Source organism: Haliotis cracherodii, unplaced genomic scaffold (assembly GCF_022045235.1).
Source record: "Haliotis cracherodii isolate W230 unplaced genomic scaffold, xgHalCrac1.p SCAF_8, whole genome shotgun sequence".
NCBI lineage: Eukaryota > Metazoa > Mollusca > Gastropoda > Lepetellida > Haliotidae > Haliotis > Haliotis cracherodii.
In genome coordinates this window covers 24,045,852-24,065,781 of record NW_027266341.1, presented here as the reverse complement: position 1 = coordinate 24,065,781, position 19,930 = coordinate 24,045,852, and the positions used below count along the sequence as shown (strand labels likewise).

The following is a 19,930-nucleotide window of genomic DNA, read 5'->3' as shown; positions in this document are numbered from 1 at the left end:
AATTAGTGCAACGTTTCGGTGTAGATCCTAACATCTTTATCAAGCAGGTGATGGATAGTACTTACTTACTTACTTACTTACTTACTTACTTACTTACTTACTTACTTACTTACTTACTTACTTACTTACTTACTTACTTACTTACTTACTTACTTACTTACTTACTTACTTACTTACTTACTTACTTAATGTGTTTCCGAAAAGGGGAAAAAGTTGTTTGGCAATCCAGTAGGGGTGTTTTAGTGGTTGCTTATATAGAATTTTGGAAATTTTGAGATTTGGAAAAAATGCCAAGAGGGTTTGGGGTGCGAACTAAGGGACCTGAGTATGGAAGTTTGTTAGTTTGATTATGTGGTTAGGTTTTGGTAGTTTATTGGGGTTATAATTGCGATTTATTAGTCCTGTTTTGATTAAGTATACGCCTAAGGCTTTGAATTTTTCTATTTTATTTGTGGGTTTAGGATTGCTTCTAGAGTAAGAGCCTTATTTAGATTTAGGGTGGTTTGTAGTGTAGTTCGGTGTGTTAGGTAGTGGGTGCAGTGTATGAGTGCGTGTTCTGGGGTTTCTTGTTGTTTGCAATGTGGGCAGGTTCCTGTCGTGTGTTTTCTTATTATTTTGAGGTGGTTATTTAGGTTGGTATGTCCTGTTTGGAGTTTAGTAATTACTCTGTCGATTTTTTTGGACGGATGTAGAATTTTTGGTTAGGTTAGTTGTTGTTTTTTTTAGAACCTTTTTGTTTTGGCTATTTGAGTTTTGATATAGGTTATGCCATTTTTCTATTGGTGATTTTTGGTTTGTTGACACTTTTAATTTCTGATTTGGAGATGGGTAAGTTTAAGGATAGGATAGTGCTAAACAACGTAGGTGTATATACTTGTTAACATCGATGTTTATACAGTAAATTGATTGATGGACACAGAGACCTGATTAAGATAATTGGAAGCCAGTTGATGACTAATGGACACAGAGTCAACAAGCAGACTGATAGAGATGATTGGAAGCCAGTGGATTAATTGGATGGACATAGGGATTTAGCAATTAGGTGATGGTAAGCAGGCGGGATGTATTAGCCTTGAGCTCTGTTCATTGCTGGCTGGATCCTTTTAATGTAGATGGCTTCTAGGAGTTTCCTGATTTTGTAGTCTGATTGATTGTTGGCCAGGATCTTGATGTTGTTCCACTGGATGTTGTGGCCGTGTGGGTCTGGTTCATCCATAGAACTTGTCTTACTTCATCACACCAACTTCTAAATGCCACTGAAAGAAGTTGATTATCGATATTATGACCGCGCTTAGGAAACGAGATGGTGCTACCGGTAGAGCAGGACATGCTCACTCTTCTCGCGAACACCTGGTGTCATCACTGATTTTCAGTGATCCAGTAATATAATTTTCACCGCTATTTTTCCTTTTAAGGCAAATGGAATCTGTTTCGTCATGTATCTGGACTGGTTGCTCTCTGACGTTGACGTTCTATATACAATGACATTAACATATGCTCGCGATACACTCAGGCAGGGAGATATTGAAGAAGAAGAAGTTTATTCGGTATCAAAGGCCGCATGGCCAAGAGTTCAATACATGAGATAAAACATTTGCACATGGACAGGTGGGACAACTGTTTTACTATCTCAATACAATATTTATGATACATTATACAGGCAAATTTCTTTGCAAATACATAGCAATATTTTTAATTATCTTAACATTTTTTGTTGTTACTAGCTGATTAAATTTTGCTCGTGATGGATACTGGTAATAGTAGCTTGGGATGCAGAGCTTTCTGTTTTCCATAAAAAACTGAAAAGAAATGGTATTCATCTTCAATTATATTATGATTACATTTCTTGCACTTAGGTACATCAGTATTGACTTTGTCATTGTAACGAAAGTGTTGAATGCCCAACTTATAGCTCAAACATCGGAATTTAAATAATATGCGGATAAGATCCTTGTTTTGGACATAACTCCATAATATATTTCTCTGGTTCAAGTAGAGACTTATATGTAGAATAATGGTTTAAAGATGATGAAGAAACAATATTGGGTTTCTTTTGTGACGTCATTAACAATGGATGACGTCATATCGTATTTTTCTCAACAATGAAATAATGCGACGTAATGTCGCTTTAAATTACCAATCAGCATCGTTTGTGCAGGTATCTGTTACAGCATTTGATTCTTTAACCTAATCATATAATGGGAAATCAGATCTTCAGATCTGAGATATGAAACCTTACCTGATAACTCCGCTATCAAACAACCAGGTGCGAGTAACGTGGGTACATGAATAAAGATTCAGGGTGATAAAACATTAGACTGTATGACAAGAGGGATGACTTTATTTTTCTCCCGTAGTCAACTTTCCCTCTGTGTCGAGGTATATTCCAGCAGCTCCAGCCTTTCGTGTCTACATTTAACAACTTTTGAAATACATTCGAGCATGCTCATCAGTGACCAAACGATGTCCGATGCAATTCCTTATTTAGATTATACTAAATGATTCCGTGTTTGGTCAGTTGAACACACGACTTGCCTTTGCATGTGTTTGTGAGGACATGTCCAAATGTAATGCATCAGTGACAAACTGATGTCCGATGCAATTCCCGATTTAGATTATACTAAATGATCCCGTGTTTGGTCAGGTGAACACACGACTCACCTTGTTGTGAACACCTGGTTTCATCATCATTTGATTATGATTCATAAACACATGATTATGATATTGTCGGAATCGTAGAATGGACTCTGGCTTTAGCTGATATGTCTTATGGTTCTGGAAAGAGTACTGTCGCTTATATTATAATAATGGCAGCACATATTTCCTATTCAATCATAAAACGAATAAAATAAAAAACGAAAAGTGAATCAAACAAGAATGTCTGAGTAACGTTTGTAACCTAGTTGCGTTGCAGAGTTGCATTTGGTCGAACATTTTGATAGTCTAGTGGTTAACGTGTTCGCTATTTACAATGAAGGCCGGGTTCGATTCCCCACAGTGAATCCAATTTCTGGTGATATTGGTGTTATATTGCTAAAACCGACGTAAAACCATACTCACTCACTTTATAGTAAACCCGTGAAGATCCGGGTTAGAATAGGTCTTCGCAACCCATGCTTGCCTTAGAAGGCGACGTTGCTTGTCGAAAGAGGCGACTAACGGGATCAGGGGTCAGGCTCGCTGATTTGTTTGATGCATGTCATCGTATCCTAGCTGCGTAGATCGATGCTCATGATGTCAGTCACTGGATTGTCTAATCCAGACTTGATTATTTACAGACCGCCGTCATATAGTTGGAACATTGCTGATTGCGACGTTGAACAACAAACAAACACTTTAGAGTATATTCTACGTCAACAAAATCTGCGTCGATGCCAGAACGCAATAAGGGTTTTTAGTGTACCAATATGGGGATTCGAACCGATGACCCAAGTGTGACAGACAAACGCACCGACCACTAGTCTTCTTTCCCGTTCCTACTCGCGTAAACCAGGATATCATACAGCTCAGCTAAGCTCACACAAACAGATGATTTAAACCCGTCTTAAAATATCAAAGTTAAGACAAATATACTAAATCCCTGGATTATTATACCACGGAGTGTGCCGAGGCGTCAACATATGGTCTTAATATTTTAGAACAATTTTTTACAAGTACTTTTTAATATTGTTAAAAAAACTCAACAGGAATGTGTCACCAGAAAAAAACGCTCAAAGATCCGTTACCGATATTTAGAAGTTCATTGACAATAACGGTAAAACGGTACACTAATACACGAGCCGGAAATCCACAAAAGGTGTTGGATAGGGAGCGTGTACATTAAGGACACAGAGCGTGACTTTGTCATGGATGTAACAGAGAGAGGTCACTGTGATAATCAAACACAAGGTCAGGAGGGGAATAAACAAACACCTGCGATAAAACCACCCAGGTACGTACTAGTATCCACTTTGGGGTGTATTTTACAAAAAGTGGTGGGCACGGGTGGCCCAGTCCTCCCAGGCACCTAAATTCGCTGTGCAGAGTTGCGTCCCTTGGGAACGCCAGGAACCTATGATCGTGGGTTCGAATCCCAGTTCGCTTCGATTGTTTCTAGGTTTGTCAGCATCATACACTGCTCGAGGGTTTCTCTGAAGTGCTAAACGTCTAAGGCCTGCATCACGCTGGGCTTTCATCCCACAATATGACACTGTTAAAAGCGGCGTTCAATCCAACTCACTCACTAACTCCAAAACACATAGTAAAGAAAACAAAAAGTTTAGAAATTGCAACCACATCATTTTTATCATTTCTCAGTGTCCCGTGAAATCGCATGGGCACACGGAAGAATCGTGTGCGGATTTGGGGAGTTTGTTTTGGGGGCATTTTTCGTTGTTTTAGTGAATTGGCCTGCGCCTGCTTCCTTTTTCAACAGTAATTGTATGACAGGTCGATGTGAAGGAACCCGCAAACAGAGAACATATTTGTACAAAATACAACATCAAACGTTGTTTCAAATTGACTTGTTGGCCAAAGACAGGAGAGAGAGAGAGAGAGAGAGAGAGAGAGAGAGAGAGAGAGAGAGAGAGAGAGAGAGAGAGAGAGAGAGAGAGAGAGAGAGACGTATCTTGTCAATCAAAGTTATCGTAACGAATATAATGATCCTCAGATCACACGACAAGCACATATTTTAATCTAGCATATAATATTGGACTTCTTTAGGAAACTCAAATTGCACTTAATCCACGGGACTTCTTTAAGGAAACTAAAAATTGCGCAGAACCCAGGCTTTGCTAATCTGAGTCGTATAAGACAAATGTTTCGTGTTGAAACTGTAGGTATACTTATATGGCTGGGGGAAACATAGATGAACTGCCGGGGTAACTAAATGGTGACTACCCAGTAACTATCCGTTGACTATTCAATGGCTATTTGTTACTATCTGGTGACTATCCCGTTTTCTGTCCGGAAAATACGATGATCTTACTAAAGCCTTATTGTTACTTGTTAGTGAGTGAGTGAGTGAGTGGGGTTTAACGCCGCTTTTAACAGTATTCCAGATATATCGCGGCGTGTCAGCTTAATGTGGGAGGAAAGCCCGAAGTGATGCAGGTCTCGGACGTTTACCACTTCGGTGAAACCCACGAGCACGGGTATGGTGCTGACAAACCTAGAAACATAATCTGGGCGAACTGGGATTCGAACTCACAATCATAGGTTTCTGGCGTGCCCAAGGGACGCAACTCTGCAAAGCGAATCGCGGCGCCTTAGACGACTGGACCACCCGTGCCCACTACTTGTTTTTGACTTTCCCATTATGATAATAAATTTCTCGGAAAAGTATGGAGATTATCCCTATCCATTTCTTACTATCCGGTAGATATCTACTAAATATCCGGCAACTATCCGTTGACTATTCAATGACTATTGGTTACTATCTGGTGATTATCCGGTATATATCTAATAAGTGTCCAGTAACTACCAGATGACTATTCAATGACTATTTGTCACTATTGAGGACTATCTGGTGACTATCCGGTAACAATCTAATGACCATTCTGAAAGCGCACGTTGACTTATCAAAGACTAATTGATACTATCCAGTGACTATCCGTTTATGATAATAACTTTCCCGGAAATATAAGGTGACTATTCAGGTCTATTTGTTACTATCCGGTATATATGTACTAAATATCCGGTAACTATCCACTAACTATCCGTTAACTATTCAATGACTATTGGTTGCTATCTGGTGATTTTCCGGTAACAATCCTGAAACTATCCCGTAACTATCTAATATCTATGCTGAAAGTGTGATTTAACTTACTAATTGTTACTGTCCGGTGACTATCCTACCTGTGATTATTGGATTAAGATAATAACCCGGTAACTATCCCGTAACTATCTGGTGACTATCCAGTAATTGTCCAGTTACTATTTTGGGTGACTGACTGGTAACTATCCTGTAAGAATCCGACATGACTATTCTGTGACTAGCCGGTAACTATCAATTGACTATTCAATGACAATTTGTTACTATCGGGCGACTAAACGGTACTACCTGGTGATTATCCGGTGACTATCCAGTTACTATCCATCGACTAATGTTTTGACTATGCAGTAACTATCCAGCGCATATCTCATAGCGATTCTGTTGTATCCCGGTGACTATCAAGTAGGTATCTCGAACTATCCAGTGACTATCCGATAAGTCTCATGTGTCACAGATCAAAATTTTAAAATATGTAAAGCTATTTTTGTGTAAAATGCGTTTGTATGATACTTCATTTTAGAAAATGAAAAACGATTATGAAAACAAACACATGCGCATGCCATAGATTTTTTTTATTGGTCCTGTAATGAAGATAAACCAGTTTATTCACACAGTTTACCCATCTGGGGAATCGAGCAGGGGAATTCAGAGGGACCCACAATCTCTTCAACCACATTACTGTCGCATCAGAGATATATACTGTATATATATCGAGTTTATTTGCCATGTAACTTAAAACTGAAAGAACCTTTGTCAAATATGATTATGTTTATTTAGTCGTCATTCATTCCAGCAACAGTTTCTAAAAAGGAATCTGTGGCTGAGTAATTTTGCGCAAAAAAATAATTGGTCCAATGAAGACTTGGGTAAGATATGAATTTGCAACCACAGGACCCCTACCATGTCTGTAATGTGAATTTGAGCCGGAAAAAGCAAATGTATTGATTTTCAAGGACAAGATGTCAAAATACCCATCAGCAGTTGTGTATTATGTGAATTACATTTTTTATTTTTTTAAAATTAAATCAAATTATATTTTTAAAAATCAAACCAAGTAGATATTAATATTTCCAATTTTAAATCAAAATTAAACATATGACAGAACAACTGAGATGTATAGTTTCTTTTGTCCCTCTCATTTTAATGGGGGTTGGGGTGGGGGGGGGGGGGGGGTGGGGGTGTAAGTCGTCAACAATAAAACAATCTAAGACCTGGTACTGAAGTGGTGAAAGTTTAGCATAACATGCGCACCTTTGTCATAGGGTGCAAATACTAAAAATATTAACATACCGAAGTAAATATCAATTAATTCATTAAAGGAACTCCACCACATATATTTAATTAACGAAGTGAAAAAAAAAATAATAACGTTATTTCTAAAATCCATGTCACGTTATTTCTAAAATCCATGTCACGAATAATTTTAAAAAATACGCCCCACCGCTATACAGTATATCAAAGTTTGTAATAACACGAAGTTTTCACAACAGCTGACCGTACATCGTGGGGAGAGGTCCACTCAAACTCCGGGAGATCACGTATCGTACCTGTGGGAGCTCCGAACGGCAGGATCAAGCGTCGACACACTAGGCGCAACCAGTGAGAGTCGACCTCCCGAACGTAGGCTCGCCAGCATCTCAAACAATGTCATAGGACTTTGACAGCGACACAACAGGACCACGGAAATACGAGCTGAATTTAGTTGATTTCTTGTCCCTGCCTTTGGTCAAACTGAAATAGCGGACCGCAGATCAAGGAGAAGAAAGAAGGTGTTGGTTGACTTCCATTGTTCGGCAAAGTATTATATTTGGTTGGAAACCTCAGTGGAATATTGTGAGATTCGTGGTTGGATTCTTAACGTTGGCATAATGAGAGTAGTTCTGTGTCTTCTTGGTAAGTAGTATATTTTTTTTATTTGTACACAGTTAACTGGAAAAAATATAATTTGTTACTTTGAAACTTGATGAATGATAGTTGATTTCTTTAACCTGCATTATACATGTGATGTAATCAATATCTTGTTGATGAAGCTGGATGCTTCCAGTTATAAGATGCGGATGCGAAGTTCTGTTCCTTTCGTGTCACCTGAACGCTGAAGAACAGTGACGTCCATGTCTGCCACGTTTATAACGCGTTTACCAACTCTTCAGGAATTCTTCCTCTGAAGGATATGTTTGAATATATTTTAAAAGACTTATATTACACTCAATTACAATCGATATCAAAACGTTACAAGGCTGAAAACAGTTCCCGTATCACTGCTTATTTAAGGTCCAAAACATAAATTCATCAAAGAAAGTATAAATTGTTTGATAGGTATTACTAAGAAGTTGACGGATGACAAAGTAGAGAAACTTTGTGGATAACAACTTCTTTATTAATTTTCCTGTAAAGGCGACGTTTCGATATAGATCCTTATACCGTTGTAGTCTTGCTTGACAACGGTATAAGGATCTATACCGAAACGTTGCATTTACATTTAATAAAGAAGTTGTTATCCATACATTGTCTCTACTTTGTCAAAGAAAGTATACACTTGTAATTGAATTTGACCAAAAAATTACAAACGTTATCAAAACGTTACTAGGCTGAAATAGTCGCTGTAACACTGCAGCAAAGGTAATGTCCAAAACATAACTACGATACCAGTACCAAATACATGACCATCAAATAACTATTTCCTGTTGGTTACATATTTAGCCACTATCAAACTGGGTGTATACTTTCTTTTGCCCGTCAGTTTACCTTTTTCAACACTGCGTAAGACCATGTAAAACCTCTTGAAGTCTCTATCATCCTCTATAGCTAAGACAAAAGGTTCAGGGACTTTCCTCGAACTGTTGTCATGCCCTAATTTGACAACCGGCAATACTAAGATGAAGTTCCTAAGTTCAACCTGTAGAAATTAATGAATTCTCTTTTATCTTCCCTCTGTGTCTTCTGTCTTTCTGATGAAAAATAATTGTTTGTGATATCATATTATTCATTTGAAACGCTAGGATAATTACATAACGAAACTCCCCAAAAGAATGATTGTAAATAGTTGCTAGGTTAACGGACTGGTGACTATTCCCAGTGTAAGTCTAGATGGTGTAATTAAAGTAAAATAGTAAAAGACTTTTAAAAAATACTAGATTGATCAAAGTAATTATAATTAATTAAAGCGACAAAAATAATTTCTATAATCATAAATATAAAACATCAATACAAGAAAACAACCATTCCGGAACATTTGCCGAAACAGATTCCACTGCCGCAAAGGGGAAAAATAGCTGTGAAAACTGCTATACCTCGGCTATATACATGCCTACTGAGGCACCATGCATCAGACATGGAATGGTTACATTATGCCTATTGGTGTGCATGAAATATTACAAGGGCCACACAGTATATCACAGTATTCTTAAATATATAAACAGTTTTGAGAATTTGAACAAAAAAGGACAACAATTAAAGAGGCCAATCATAACATTTAACACAACATTCATCCTGATCAACGAATAGAGAGATTTTATGTTTTCTAAACATGCCCGAACTCCTCTATATGCAAGTCACGTAATGCACGTTGCGTGGGATGCATGTGTATGTTTTGTGTTGTGAGTGTTGTTTCTTTTCTATACTAACCTTCTGGATAGATTCACGAAATCACGACATGTGACCCAATAGTGTGTATTTAATGTATTGTCCCTACTGTGCGGTGTCCGGTTTGTACGATGTCTGGGGTAATGATTAAATTCCCTAGCATCTGTATCCTGGGCCTCCCAACACCAAAGGTAAATATTACAGTTGGTTGGTTGTTTAACGCCGCACTCAGCAATACCCCAGCTATATGACGGCGGTCTGAAAGTAATCGAGTCTGGACCAGAAAATCCAGTGATTAATATCAGAAAATATAGAAAATACACTGTCACAAGGGAACAGAAAATACCACTGACCCGTTAGCAATGTAGGCCCTTGGGAACGGAAAGTACCCATGTCTTGCGTATATACGTCCTAGGGAACAGTAAATACCACTGACCAGTTAGTATATTATTATATACTTGTAAAAACTGAGTTTTCCTAGTTGAGAAAAGAGATATTTTCATTGCAGTGAACATAACACTTGATATTATACTGCAGTGAACATAACACTTGATATTATACTGCAGTGAACATAACACTTGATATTATGCTGCAGTGGATATAACACTTGATATTATACTGCAGTGACCATAACACTTGATAATATACTGCAGTGAACATAACACTTGATATTATACTGCAGTGAACATAACACTTGATATTATGCTGCAGTGAATATAACACTTTGACGGAACGATTGTCATACAAGAGTTACCTCCCCGCAAATTGTCTCCCCTTATCGCAAGTGTCTGTCCCTTACACAAATCGTTGACTTCCTTTTTACTTTAGTCTCCTACTGTGTTTCTCCTACACTGTTTCTCCTACACTGTTTCTCCTACATTGTTTCTCCAACAGTGTTTCTCCAACAGTGTTTCTCCAACAGTGTTTCTCCTGCAGTGTTTCTCCTACAGTGCACACACGACATGTTTATGTGGCACCTGACTTGCGGCAAGAGAAGAATTGTAATGAATTCTTTTCTTCTCGAAAAGTCACGTCAGAAATGTTCAGCGTCCCTATTTTGCCCCACTGTTTGTCTGCTATTTGTGAAACACCGAATAAAGCGCGATGTGTCAATATTTTCGGAATGGATTCCGTTTTTAAGCCCCGAAACAGTCGTCTTTTTCTGCGTGGACGGTGACTGCGGTCCTCTCTAAACCCAACGCAAACACCGTGAAGCGACACTCACTTTCATCTGAAATGCTGAAGGTCACGTATTTACAATATTAGGACGTATCATTTGTTCTAGACTCTAATAATGGCTTTGAGGAGCTCAGAACCATGCGAGTATCTAAGCGTTTGTATATCCTATGTGATCTCAACTCATACTACTTGGAAATGAAAACATTAGGTTGTATCGGTTAATAATTACCTTACGTGTGTGAATGATAGAATTTCATCCACAACAAACACCGGTTTTGCTTGGAACAATTGTATTTTGTTTTTGTCAGCCAAGGCTTCTTTTCGCCTCCTTGTTGAAATAATGCAAATCAGTGCGTGGCACCATCATCTGCATGTGGTATGATGATATATATTACTCAAAAAAGTTAAAGAACAAACGATTTATTAATATAAAAAATCGGATGTTTTTTAACCTCTTTTGGAGTAGTCTATTATGTTATGCCTAAGACCATTAATACTACAGCTCTTGACCACCCTTCATGTACCACGAAGACTACTACCACACCTACCAAGTTTTAATATTTCTGATGACCGCCTCCGTGGTCTAGCGTACGCCCGGAGAGCAGAAGGTCCGTGGTTCGATCCCCGGCCGCGTCATACCAAAAGACGTTAAAAGATGGTACTTGTTGTTACCCTGTCTGGGGCTGGGCATTAAGGGGCTAAAGCAAGTACTGGTCGGCTCGGAGTCATGTTAAACTGCAACATGGTATCTCAGTGGGCTAGCGCTATAAAATCGGCATTAGTTCGGACTAGTACAAGCAGCCAAAGACACACACACGTGCATGCACGTCGCTATAACAGTGCAATAATATTGGTGAAACTCCATTTCACCTCACCTTATATTTCTGATACACCTTTAAGCTAGCAATCTGAGTACAGTTGCGGTAGGAACTGGACAATAATGATCTTATGCACCTGGTTCTTTGACGTAGTACCGTTATCTGTTCTATCACGTCTCTTACATCAGCTATTACCACAAGTACTACCTTAACTCCATCGCTGTAACATTGATGTAATATTGATGACAACAGCATGAACAGGCGAGTTCTGTCATAATACATGTCTACACATGTACTTGTCTATTTTTACACCTATTGTCACTCTGACTGTCATGCACTCATTCATCTATGCTATTGTCTCTATGACTGGAATGACCCCCTCCGTGGTCCAGTGGTTGAGCGTCCGCCCTGAGAGCGGACGGTCGATCCCCGGCCGCGTTATACCAAGAGACTTTAAAAGATGGTACTTCTTTTCACCCTTCCTGGCGCTCGTCATTAAGGGCATAAAACAAGGACTGGTCGGCTCGGAGTCAGTATACTGTGTCTGAGTGGGGAGGGGGGGGGGGGGGGGGGGGTATTCATGTTTAACTGTAGCATGGTATCTCAGTGGGCTAGCACTATAAATCGGCATTTATTAGTCCGGACTAGTACAAGCAGCCACACACACACACGTGCATTCACGTCGCTATACAAGTGCAATATTCTTGGGCGCGACTGTAAACCCCATTTCACCTCACCTAGTCCTGGAATGCGCATTGCTATGTATGCTACGATGTACATACAGTCAGATGTGCTGCTGTCTTCGCATCTATTCACATGTACACCTACGCACAAGCAACTGTACAGCAGTGGTTATGTAGATAGACACGTATACTACAGCTCTAAAATATTTGTTAAGTACACTTACACATATACTACTAACTTTACCGTGACCACTTCTACCTCTCTACGGCTACGGCTACGGCTACTACAACTGCTATTACAGCTGCTGCTGCTTCTAATACTAATATAACTAGTACAACTAATGGTGCCACTACAATAACAACGACTACTACAAGTACTACTACTACTACTACTTCTACTACTACTACTACTACTACTACTACTACTACTACTACTACTACTACTACTACTACTACAACTGTTGCTGCTGCTGCTGCTGCTACTGGTCCCGTGAAGAATTGGCCTTCAGCAACCCATGCTTGTCGAAAGAGGCGACAAACAGGATCGTGTGGTCAGGGTCGCTGACTTGGTTAATGCATGTCAACGTATCCCAATTGCGCAGATCGATACTCATGATGTTAATCACTGGATTGACTGGTCCAGATTGTATCATTTACAGACCGCCGTCATATAGCTTGAATATTGCTAAGTGCGCCGTTAAGCAACAAACAAACAAACTACTACTACTACTACTACTATTACTGCTGCTGCTACTACTACTATTACTACTGCTGCTGCTGCTGCTACTACTACTACTACTACTACTACTACTACTACTACTACTACTACTACTACCAGGAATAGTACAATCGTACGATCATGACAAACATCTTTCATCCGCACCTTTGGCGCTTTTATTGTAGGACAATTGGGAGTGTTGGCATACGCGTTGATTTAAAAAAACGCAATCATAATTAAATTCTAAAATAGGCGTCGAGTGTTACCTTTACCTATGTTTATCTCACCTGCAGTGGGCGTCGAGTGTTACCTTTACCTATGTTTATCTCACCTGCAGTGGGCGTCCAGTGTTACCTTTACCTATGTTTGTCTCCCCTGCAGTGGGCGTCGAGTGTTACCTTTACCTATGTTTGTCTCCCCTGCAGTGGGCGTCGAGTGTTACCTTTACCTATGTTTATCTCACCTGCAGTGGGCGTCGAGTGTTACCTTTACCTATGTTTGTCTCCCCTGCAGTGGGCGTCGAGTGTTACCTTTACCTATGTTTGTCTCAACTGCAGTGGGCGTCGAGTGTTACCTTTACCTATGTTTGTCTCACCTGCAGTGGGCGTCGAGTGTTACCTTTACCTATGTTTGTCTCACCTGCAGTGGGTGTCCAGTGTTACCTGGCGTCGGCCCAGCAACAATCGGTGGCCCAGCAGTGTTTAACGGAGCAGGTCCGGGCAAACCAAAATAACTTTGGCACCACACAGGCCAACGGTAGACGACAGGCCCGAACCAGGAACAACGCACAGACAGCCACCTTGAATGCCTTCAGAGCCATCTGCCAGTGAGACTAAACAATCGTGTTGCCTAATGATGTCTTATCATGAGATTTTGACAAATAATTAACTTGAAGTTTGAATCGTAGTGAGTTAGGTTTAAAGCCTCTTTAAACTGTCTTTCAAATAATTGTTGGAGTGTTAGTTTAATGCTACCGCAGACTTACATTTTGGTGAAAGCCAAGAGCAGGGGTACTGCGCTCACAAACGAAGGATCACAATGAGGTCAATGCTGAAATACGATTGAGCGTGTGCAGCAAAGTAAAGTTTTATGTCAGTTCACAGGCAACGCCTTTCGTTTAGGAAAAATATATAATCTAAAGGCTCGCTTCGTCAGCACGAAGACTCCGCCGACACGTTAAAGGAGTAACTACTTAGCACATGAACTTTTTTCCATATGATGATGAATATGATGTATTCGGGGAAATGAGAGACATATGTCCGTGTCTCCAGCTAACAAACATGCCGTTCTTAGCCTCAATCGGCACATCTTGTGTATCTTTCAGAAACTTTGAGAGTTACATCCGTTGTTTTGAGACCCGCCTCCGAGGTTCAACTGTTGCCAATGACAACTTCCTCAACTTGATCTTCAACGCCGACGACATGCGAGCTGCTTACAGGGGCCTTTGCGGAGATTTACCGAGTATGCACAGCATATCCCTTCTGTACACTGACCATCACGACTGACCCTTAGCTTTCTGTAGACTGTCAATCACGAGTCACCCTTAGTCGTCTATAGACTGACCACCACGATTCACCCTTAGCCTTCTGTAGACTGGCAATCACGATTTACCACCATGATATATCCCTAGACCCCTCTATACTTACCACCATGATATATCCCCTACCCTCTGTATACAGACCATCGTGATATATCCCCTGCCCTAGGTGTACTGACCACCATGATATATCCCTTGCCCTCTGTGTAGTAGCCACCATGATATATCTCTTGTTCAATGTGTACTGACCACCACGATATATCCCTTGCTCACTGTGTACTGACCACCATGATATATCCCTTGCCCTCTGTGTACTGACCACCACGATAATATCCCTTGCCCTCTGTGTACTGACCACCATGATATATCCCTTGCCCTCTGTGTACTGACCACCATGATATATCCCTTGCCCTCTGTTTACTGACCACCATGATATATCCCTTGCCCTCTGTGTACTGACCACCATGATATATCCCTTGCCCTCTGTGTACTGACACCATGATATATCCCTTGCCCTCTGTGTACTGACCACCATGATATATCCCTTGCCCTCTGTACACTGACCACCATGATATATCCCTTGCCCTCTGTATACTTACCACCACGATATATCCCTTGCCCTCTGTATACTGACCACCATGATATATCCCTTGCCTTCTGTGTACTGACCACCATGATATATCCCTTGCCCTCTGTGTAGTAACCACCATGATATATCTCTTGCTCACTGTGTACTGACCACCACGATATATCCCTTGCTCACTGTGTACTGACCACCATGATATATCCCTTGCCCTCTGTGTACTGACCACCATGATATATCCCTTGCCCTCTGTACACTGACCACCATGATATATCCCTTGCCCTCTGTTTACTGACCACCACGATATATCCCTTGCCCTCTGTGTACTGACATCATAATATATCCCTTGCCCCCTGTGTACTGACCACCATGATATATCTCTTGCTCACTGTGTACTGACCACCACGATATATCCCTTGCCCTCTGTATACTGACCACCATGATATATCCCTTGTGCACTGTGTACTGACCACCACGATATATCCCTTGCCCTCTGTATACTGACCACCATGATATATCCCTTGTGCACTGTGTACTGACCACCATGATATATCCCTTGTGCACTGTGTACTGACCACCACGATATATCCCTTGCCCTCTGTATACTGACCACCATGATATATCCCTTGTGCACTGTGTACTGACCACCATGATATATCCCTTGCCCTCTGTACACTGACCACCATGATATATCCCTTGCCCTCTGTTTACTGACCACCACGATATATCCCTTGCCCTCTGTGTACTGACATCATAATATATCCCTTGCCCTCTGTATACTGACCACCACGATATATCCCTTGCCCTCTGTATACTGACCACCACGATATATCCCTTGCCCTCTGTACACTGGCCACCACGATATATCCCTTGCCCTCTGTGTAGTAACCACCATGATATATCCCTTGCCCTCTATATACTGACCACCATGATATATCCCTTGCCCTCTGTGTAGTAACCACCATGATATATCCCTTGCCCTCTATATACTGACCACCATGATATATCCCTTGCCCTCTGTGTAGTAACCACCATGATATATCCCTTGCCCTCTGTGTACTGACACCATGATATATCCCTTGCCCTCTGTGTACTGACCACCATGATATATCCCTTGCCCTCTGTACACTGACCACCATGATATATCCCTTGCCCTCTGTATACTGACCACCACGATATATCCCTTGCCCTCTGTATACTGACCACCATGATATATCCCTTGCCTTCTGTGTACTGACCACCATGATATATCCCTTGCCCTCTGTGTAGTAACCACCATGATATATCTCTTGCTCACTGTGTACTGACCACCACGATATATCCCTTGCTCACTGTGTACTGACCACCATGATATATCCCTTGCCCTCTGTGTACTGACCACCATGATATATCCCTTGCCCTCTGTACACTGACCACCATGATATATCCCTTGCCCTCTGTTTACTGACCACCACGATATATCCCTTGCCCTCTGTGTACTGACATCATAATATATCCCTTGCCCCCTGTGTACTGACCACCATGATATATCTCTTGCTCACTGTGTACTGACCACCACGATATATCCCTTGCCCTCTGTATACTGACCACCATGATATATCCCTTGTGCACTGTGTACTGACCACCACGATATATCCCTTGCCCTCTGTATACTGACCACCATGATATATCCCTTGTGCACTGTGTACTGACCACCATGATATATCCCTTGTGCACTGTGTACTGACCACCACGATATATCCCTTGCCCTCTGTATACTGACCACCATGATATATCCCTTGTGCACTGTGTACTGACCACCATGATATATCCCTTGCCCTCTGTACACTGACCACCATGATATATCCCTTGCCCTCTGTTTACTGACCACCACGATATATCCCTTGCCCTCTGTGTACTGACATCATAATATATCCCTTGCCCTCTGTATACTGACCACCACGATATATCCCTTGCCCTCTGTATACTGACCACCACGATATATCCCTTGCCCTCTGTACACTGACCACCACGATATATCCCTTGCCCTCTGTGTAGTAACCACCATGATATATCCCTTGCCCTCTATATACTGACCACCATGATATATCCCTTGCCCTCTGTGTAGTAACCACCATGATATATCCCTTGCCCTCTATATACTGACCACCATGATATATCCCTTGCCCTCTGTGTAGTAACCACCATGATATATCCCTTGCGCACTGTGTGCTGACATCATAATATATCCTTTGCCCTCTGTATACTGACCGCCATGATATATCCCTTGTGCACTGTGTACAGACGCCATAATATATCCCTTGCCCTCTGTATACTGACCACCATGATATATCCCTTGCCCTCTGTGTACTGACACCATGATATATCCCTTGCCCTCTGTGTACTGACATGATAATATATCCCTTGCCCTTCTTTATACTGACACCATGATATATCCCTTGCCCTCTGTATACTGACACCATGATATATCCCTTGCCGTCTGTGTACTGACACCATGATATATCCCTTGCCCTCTGTGTACTGCCATGATAATATATCCCTTGCCCTCTTTATACTGACACCATGATATATCCCTTGCCCTCTGTGTACTGACACCATGATATATCCCTTGCCCTCTGTGTACTGACACCATGATATATCCCTTGCCCTCTGTGTACTGACACCATAATATATCCCTTGTCCTCTGTGTACTGACACCATAATATATCCCTTGCCCCCTGTGTACTGACACCATGATATATCCCTTGCCCTCTGTATACTGACACCATGATATATCCCTTGTCCTCTGTATACTGACACCATGATATATCCCTTGCGTACTGTGTGCTGACATCATAATATATCCTTTGCCCTCTGTATACTGACCACCATGATATATCCCTTGCGCACTGTGTGCTGACCACCACGATATATCCCTTGCCCTCTGTACACTGACCACCATGATATATCCCTTGCCCTCTGTATACTGACCACCATGATATATCCCTTGCCCTCTGTATAGTAACCACCATGATATATCCCTTGCGCACCGTGTGCTGACATCATAATATATCCCTCGCCCTCTGTATACTGACCACCATGATATATCCCTTGCCCTCTGTGTAGTAACCACCATGATATATCCCTTGCCCTCGGTGTACTGACACCATGATATATCCCTTGCCCTCTGTGTACTGACCGCCATGATATATCCCTTGCCCTCTGTATACTGACCACAACACTCGATGTTTCTATAGGGTGACTCAACACCCATGCAGATTGAGATGAACTCTGTTACATATTCACCAACAAGCTCCGTTAGACTGTCCCTCTTGACTGGCATACGTCCAATGAACCTCATGCATCACAGGTACTGTTCCCATGTTCCAGGACTGGAAGATAACATCAGATGTCTACTGACAACACCCCAGGTGCAGCGTTGCTATGACAACTTCCGTCAGTCCGTCGTCCAGGTAGTCAACATCGGTCGTCAAGGACGTCTCAACCAGGGTGACCTCGAGAACGTGGCCTGCAAGTAAGTAACGGGTACAACCACAGACAGCCTGCGATGTTGTATCACATAGACGATCATGGAACCCGCCTGTTGGTCACCGGTTGTAGATATCTCCTAGTCGTCTGAGGCGCCGTGATTCGCTATGCAGAGTGGGTACGCAAGGAACCCATAATTGTGGGTTCGAATCCCGGTTCACCCCGATTATGTTTTTAGGTTTGTCAGCACCATATTCGTGCACCATATTCGTGCATACACGTCTGACACCTGCAACACTTTGGTATTTCATCCCACATTAAGCTGACACGCCGTTATATATTTGGAATACTGTTCAGAGCGGCGTAAAACCCAGTTCAGCCATTCACTCACTCACTCGATAACTGACTGTTTTTTGTAGAATGAGGGAAGAAGAAAATGATAACTATGTTGCCGATTGATGATAAACGGAATATGTAGGTTTACTTCATATTTTCGTAGTGTCTTCTATCAATTAATGCTTCTGGTTATGCGTATTTGTCATAATAACCCACCATATGTACCTTTGGGTATCGTTTTTAAAGTGTTTGGGGGCGGTCGGGTAGCCTAGAGTTTCAAGCGTTCGCTCGTCACGCCGAAGACCCGGGTTCGATTCCCGACATGGGTACAATGTGTGAAGCCCATTTCTGGTCTCCCCCGCCGCTGAAATATTGCTAAAAGCGGCGTAAAACCATACTCACCCACTCACTCACTTTTAAAGTGTTGTATTTTTAGTTAATTTTCTATTATCAAAAAGTTCACGTTGTGGTCAGAACGCGCCTTAACATATATTAATTATTGTATTTGCGCATTGTGTTTCCTTCCAGTGTGTCTGTCGCCCGTTACCAGTGTGAGACCCAAGTCTACTCCTTCTGCAATAGTCAGGCTGGGGAAATCATGCGCAGTTTCTTCTTCGCGGGACTTCCGAATCGGTGCCGAAGAAACACAGGAGTTACCTCCCGTTATTCCGCCATGTTCGGAAGATTGAATGGCGCTGAAATATCCCACGTGTCTGCAATCATGATGCTGTTGCCGATCGGGGCTCTACTTAAGATTTATCTGTAACATGATGTGTCTGAGGAAGACATATCATCAAGGGGTCCATTGTTACTCGTGGCAGCACATCACCATCACTCAGCAGTCTCTCACCTCGTCACGTGACACGATGTGAGACGATGGAGGGATTTGGGAACAATGTTGCCAAGAACATGTTTGTTGGTAAATACCCGTTGTTTATGTTTCAATGTTATTTTTTGGTATTTATTAAAATGAAGGAATATATTATCCAAAAACAGAACGAAAAATAAAAACAGCAAGATGATGATTAAATTGATGCAGACACCAAATGGTCTCTGATTGATGTATATAGTGTAAAATACTCGAGCTTCGTGCTAACAATATGTGCCTCATTACCTCCTTAAATCAAGATGGAATTTCGTAACACGAATCCATGAGAACTATATTGCAATTCGACATATCAACAAGTGGAACTAATTTCACACGTTGGACAATTAAGGGTTAGCATCCGACGGCAAAACCTAAATGTAAGTTGAATTAAATCTTTGTTTACCGC

General features: G+C 41.4%; 1 protein-coding gene across 1 annotated transcript; it reads left to right on the top strand.

The window, feature by feature from the left end:
• Positions 1-7,620: 7,620 nt before the first annotated feature.
• LOC139449411 (uncharacterized) lies at positions 7,621-19,422 on the top strand. The gene is made up of 5 exons (XM_071230782.1): positions 7,621-7,645; positions 13,378-13,558; positions 14,057-14,193; positions 18,222-18,366; positions 19,185-19,422. Exons 1-5 carry the CDS (start codon positions 7,621-7,623, stop codon positions 19,420-19,422), a joined length of 726 nt encoding a protein of 241 aa, XP_071086883.1.
• Positions 19,423-19,930: the final 508 nt, after the last annotated feature.

Excerpts from the sequence above, each read along its gene's own strand:
- LOC139449411 (XM_071230782.1), top strand. The coding sequence starts at position 7,621 with ATGAGAGTAGTTCTGTGTCTTCTTG. Across the intron at positions 14,194-18,221 it reads CCTTTGCGGAGATTTACCGA|GACTGGAAGATAACATCAGA; the intron begins GTATGCACAGCA and ends CCCATGTTCCAG. Across the intron at positions 18,367-19,184 it reads CTCGAGAACGTGGCCTGCAA|TGTGTCTGTCGCCCGTTACC; the intron begins GTAAGTAACGGG and ends GTTTCCTTCCAG.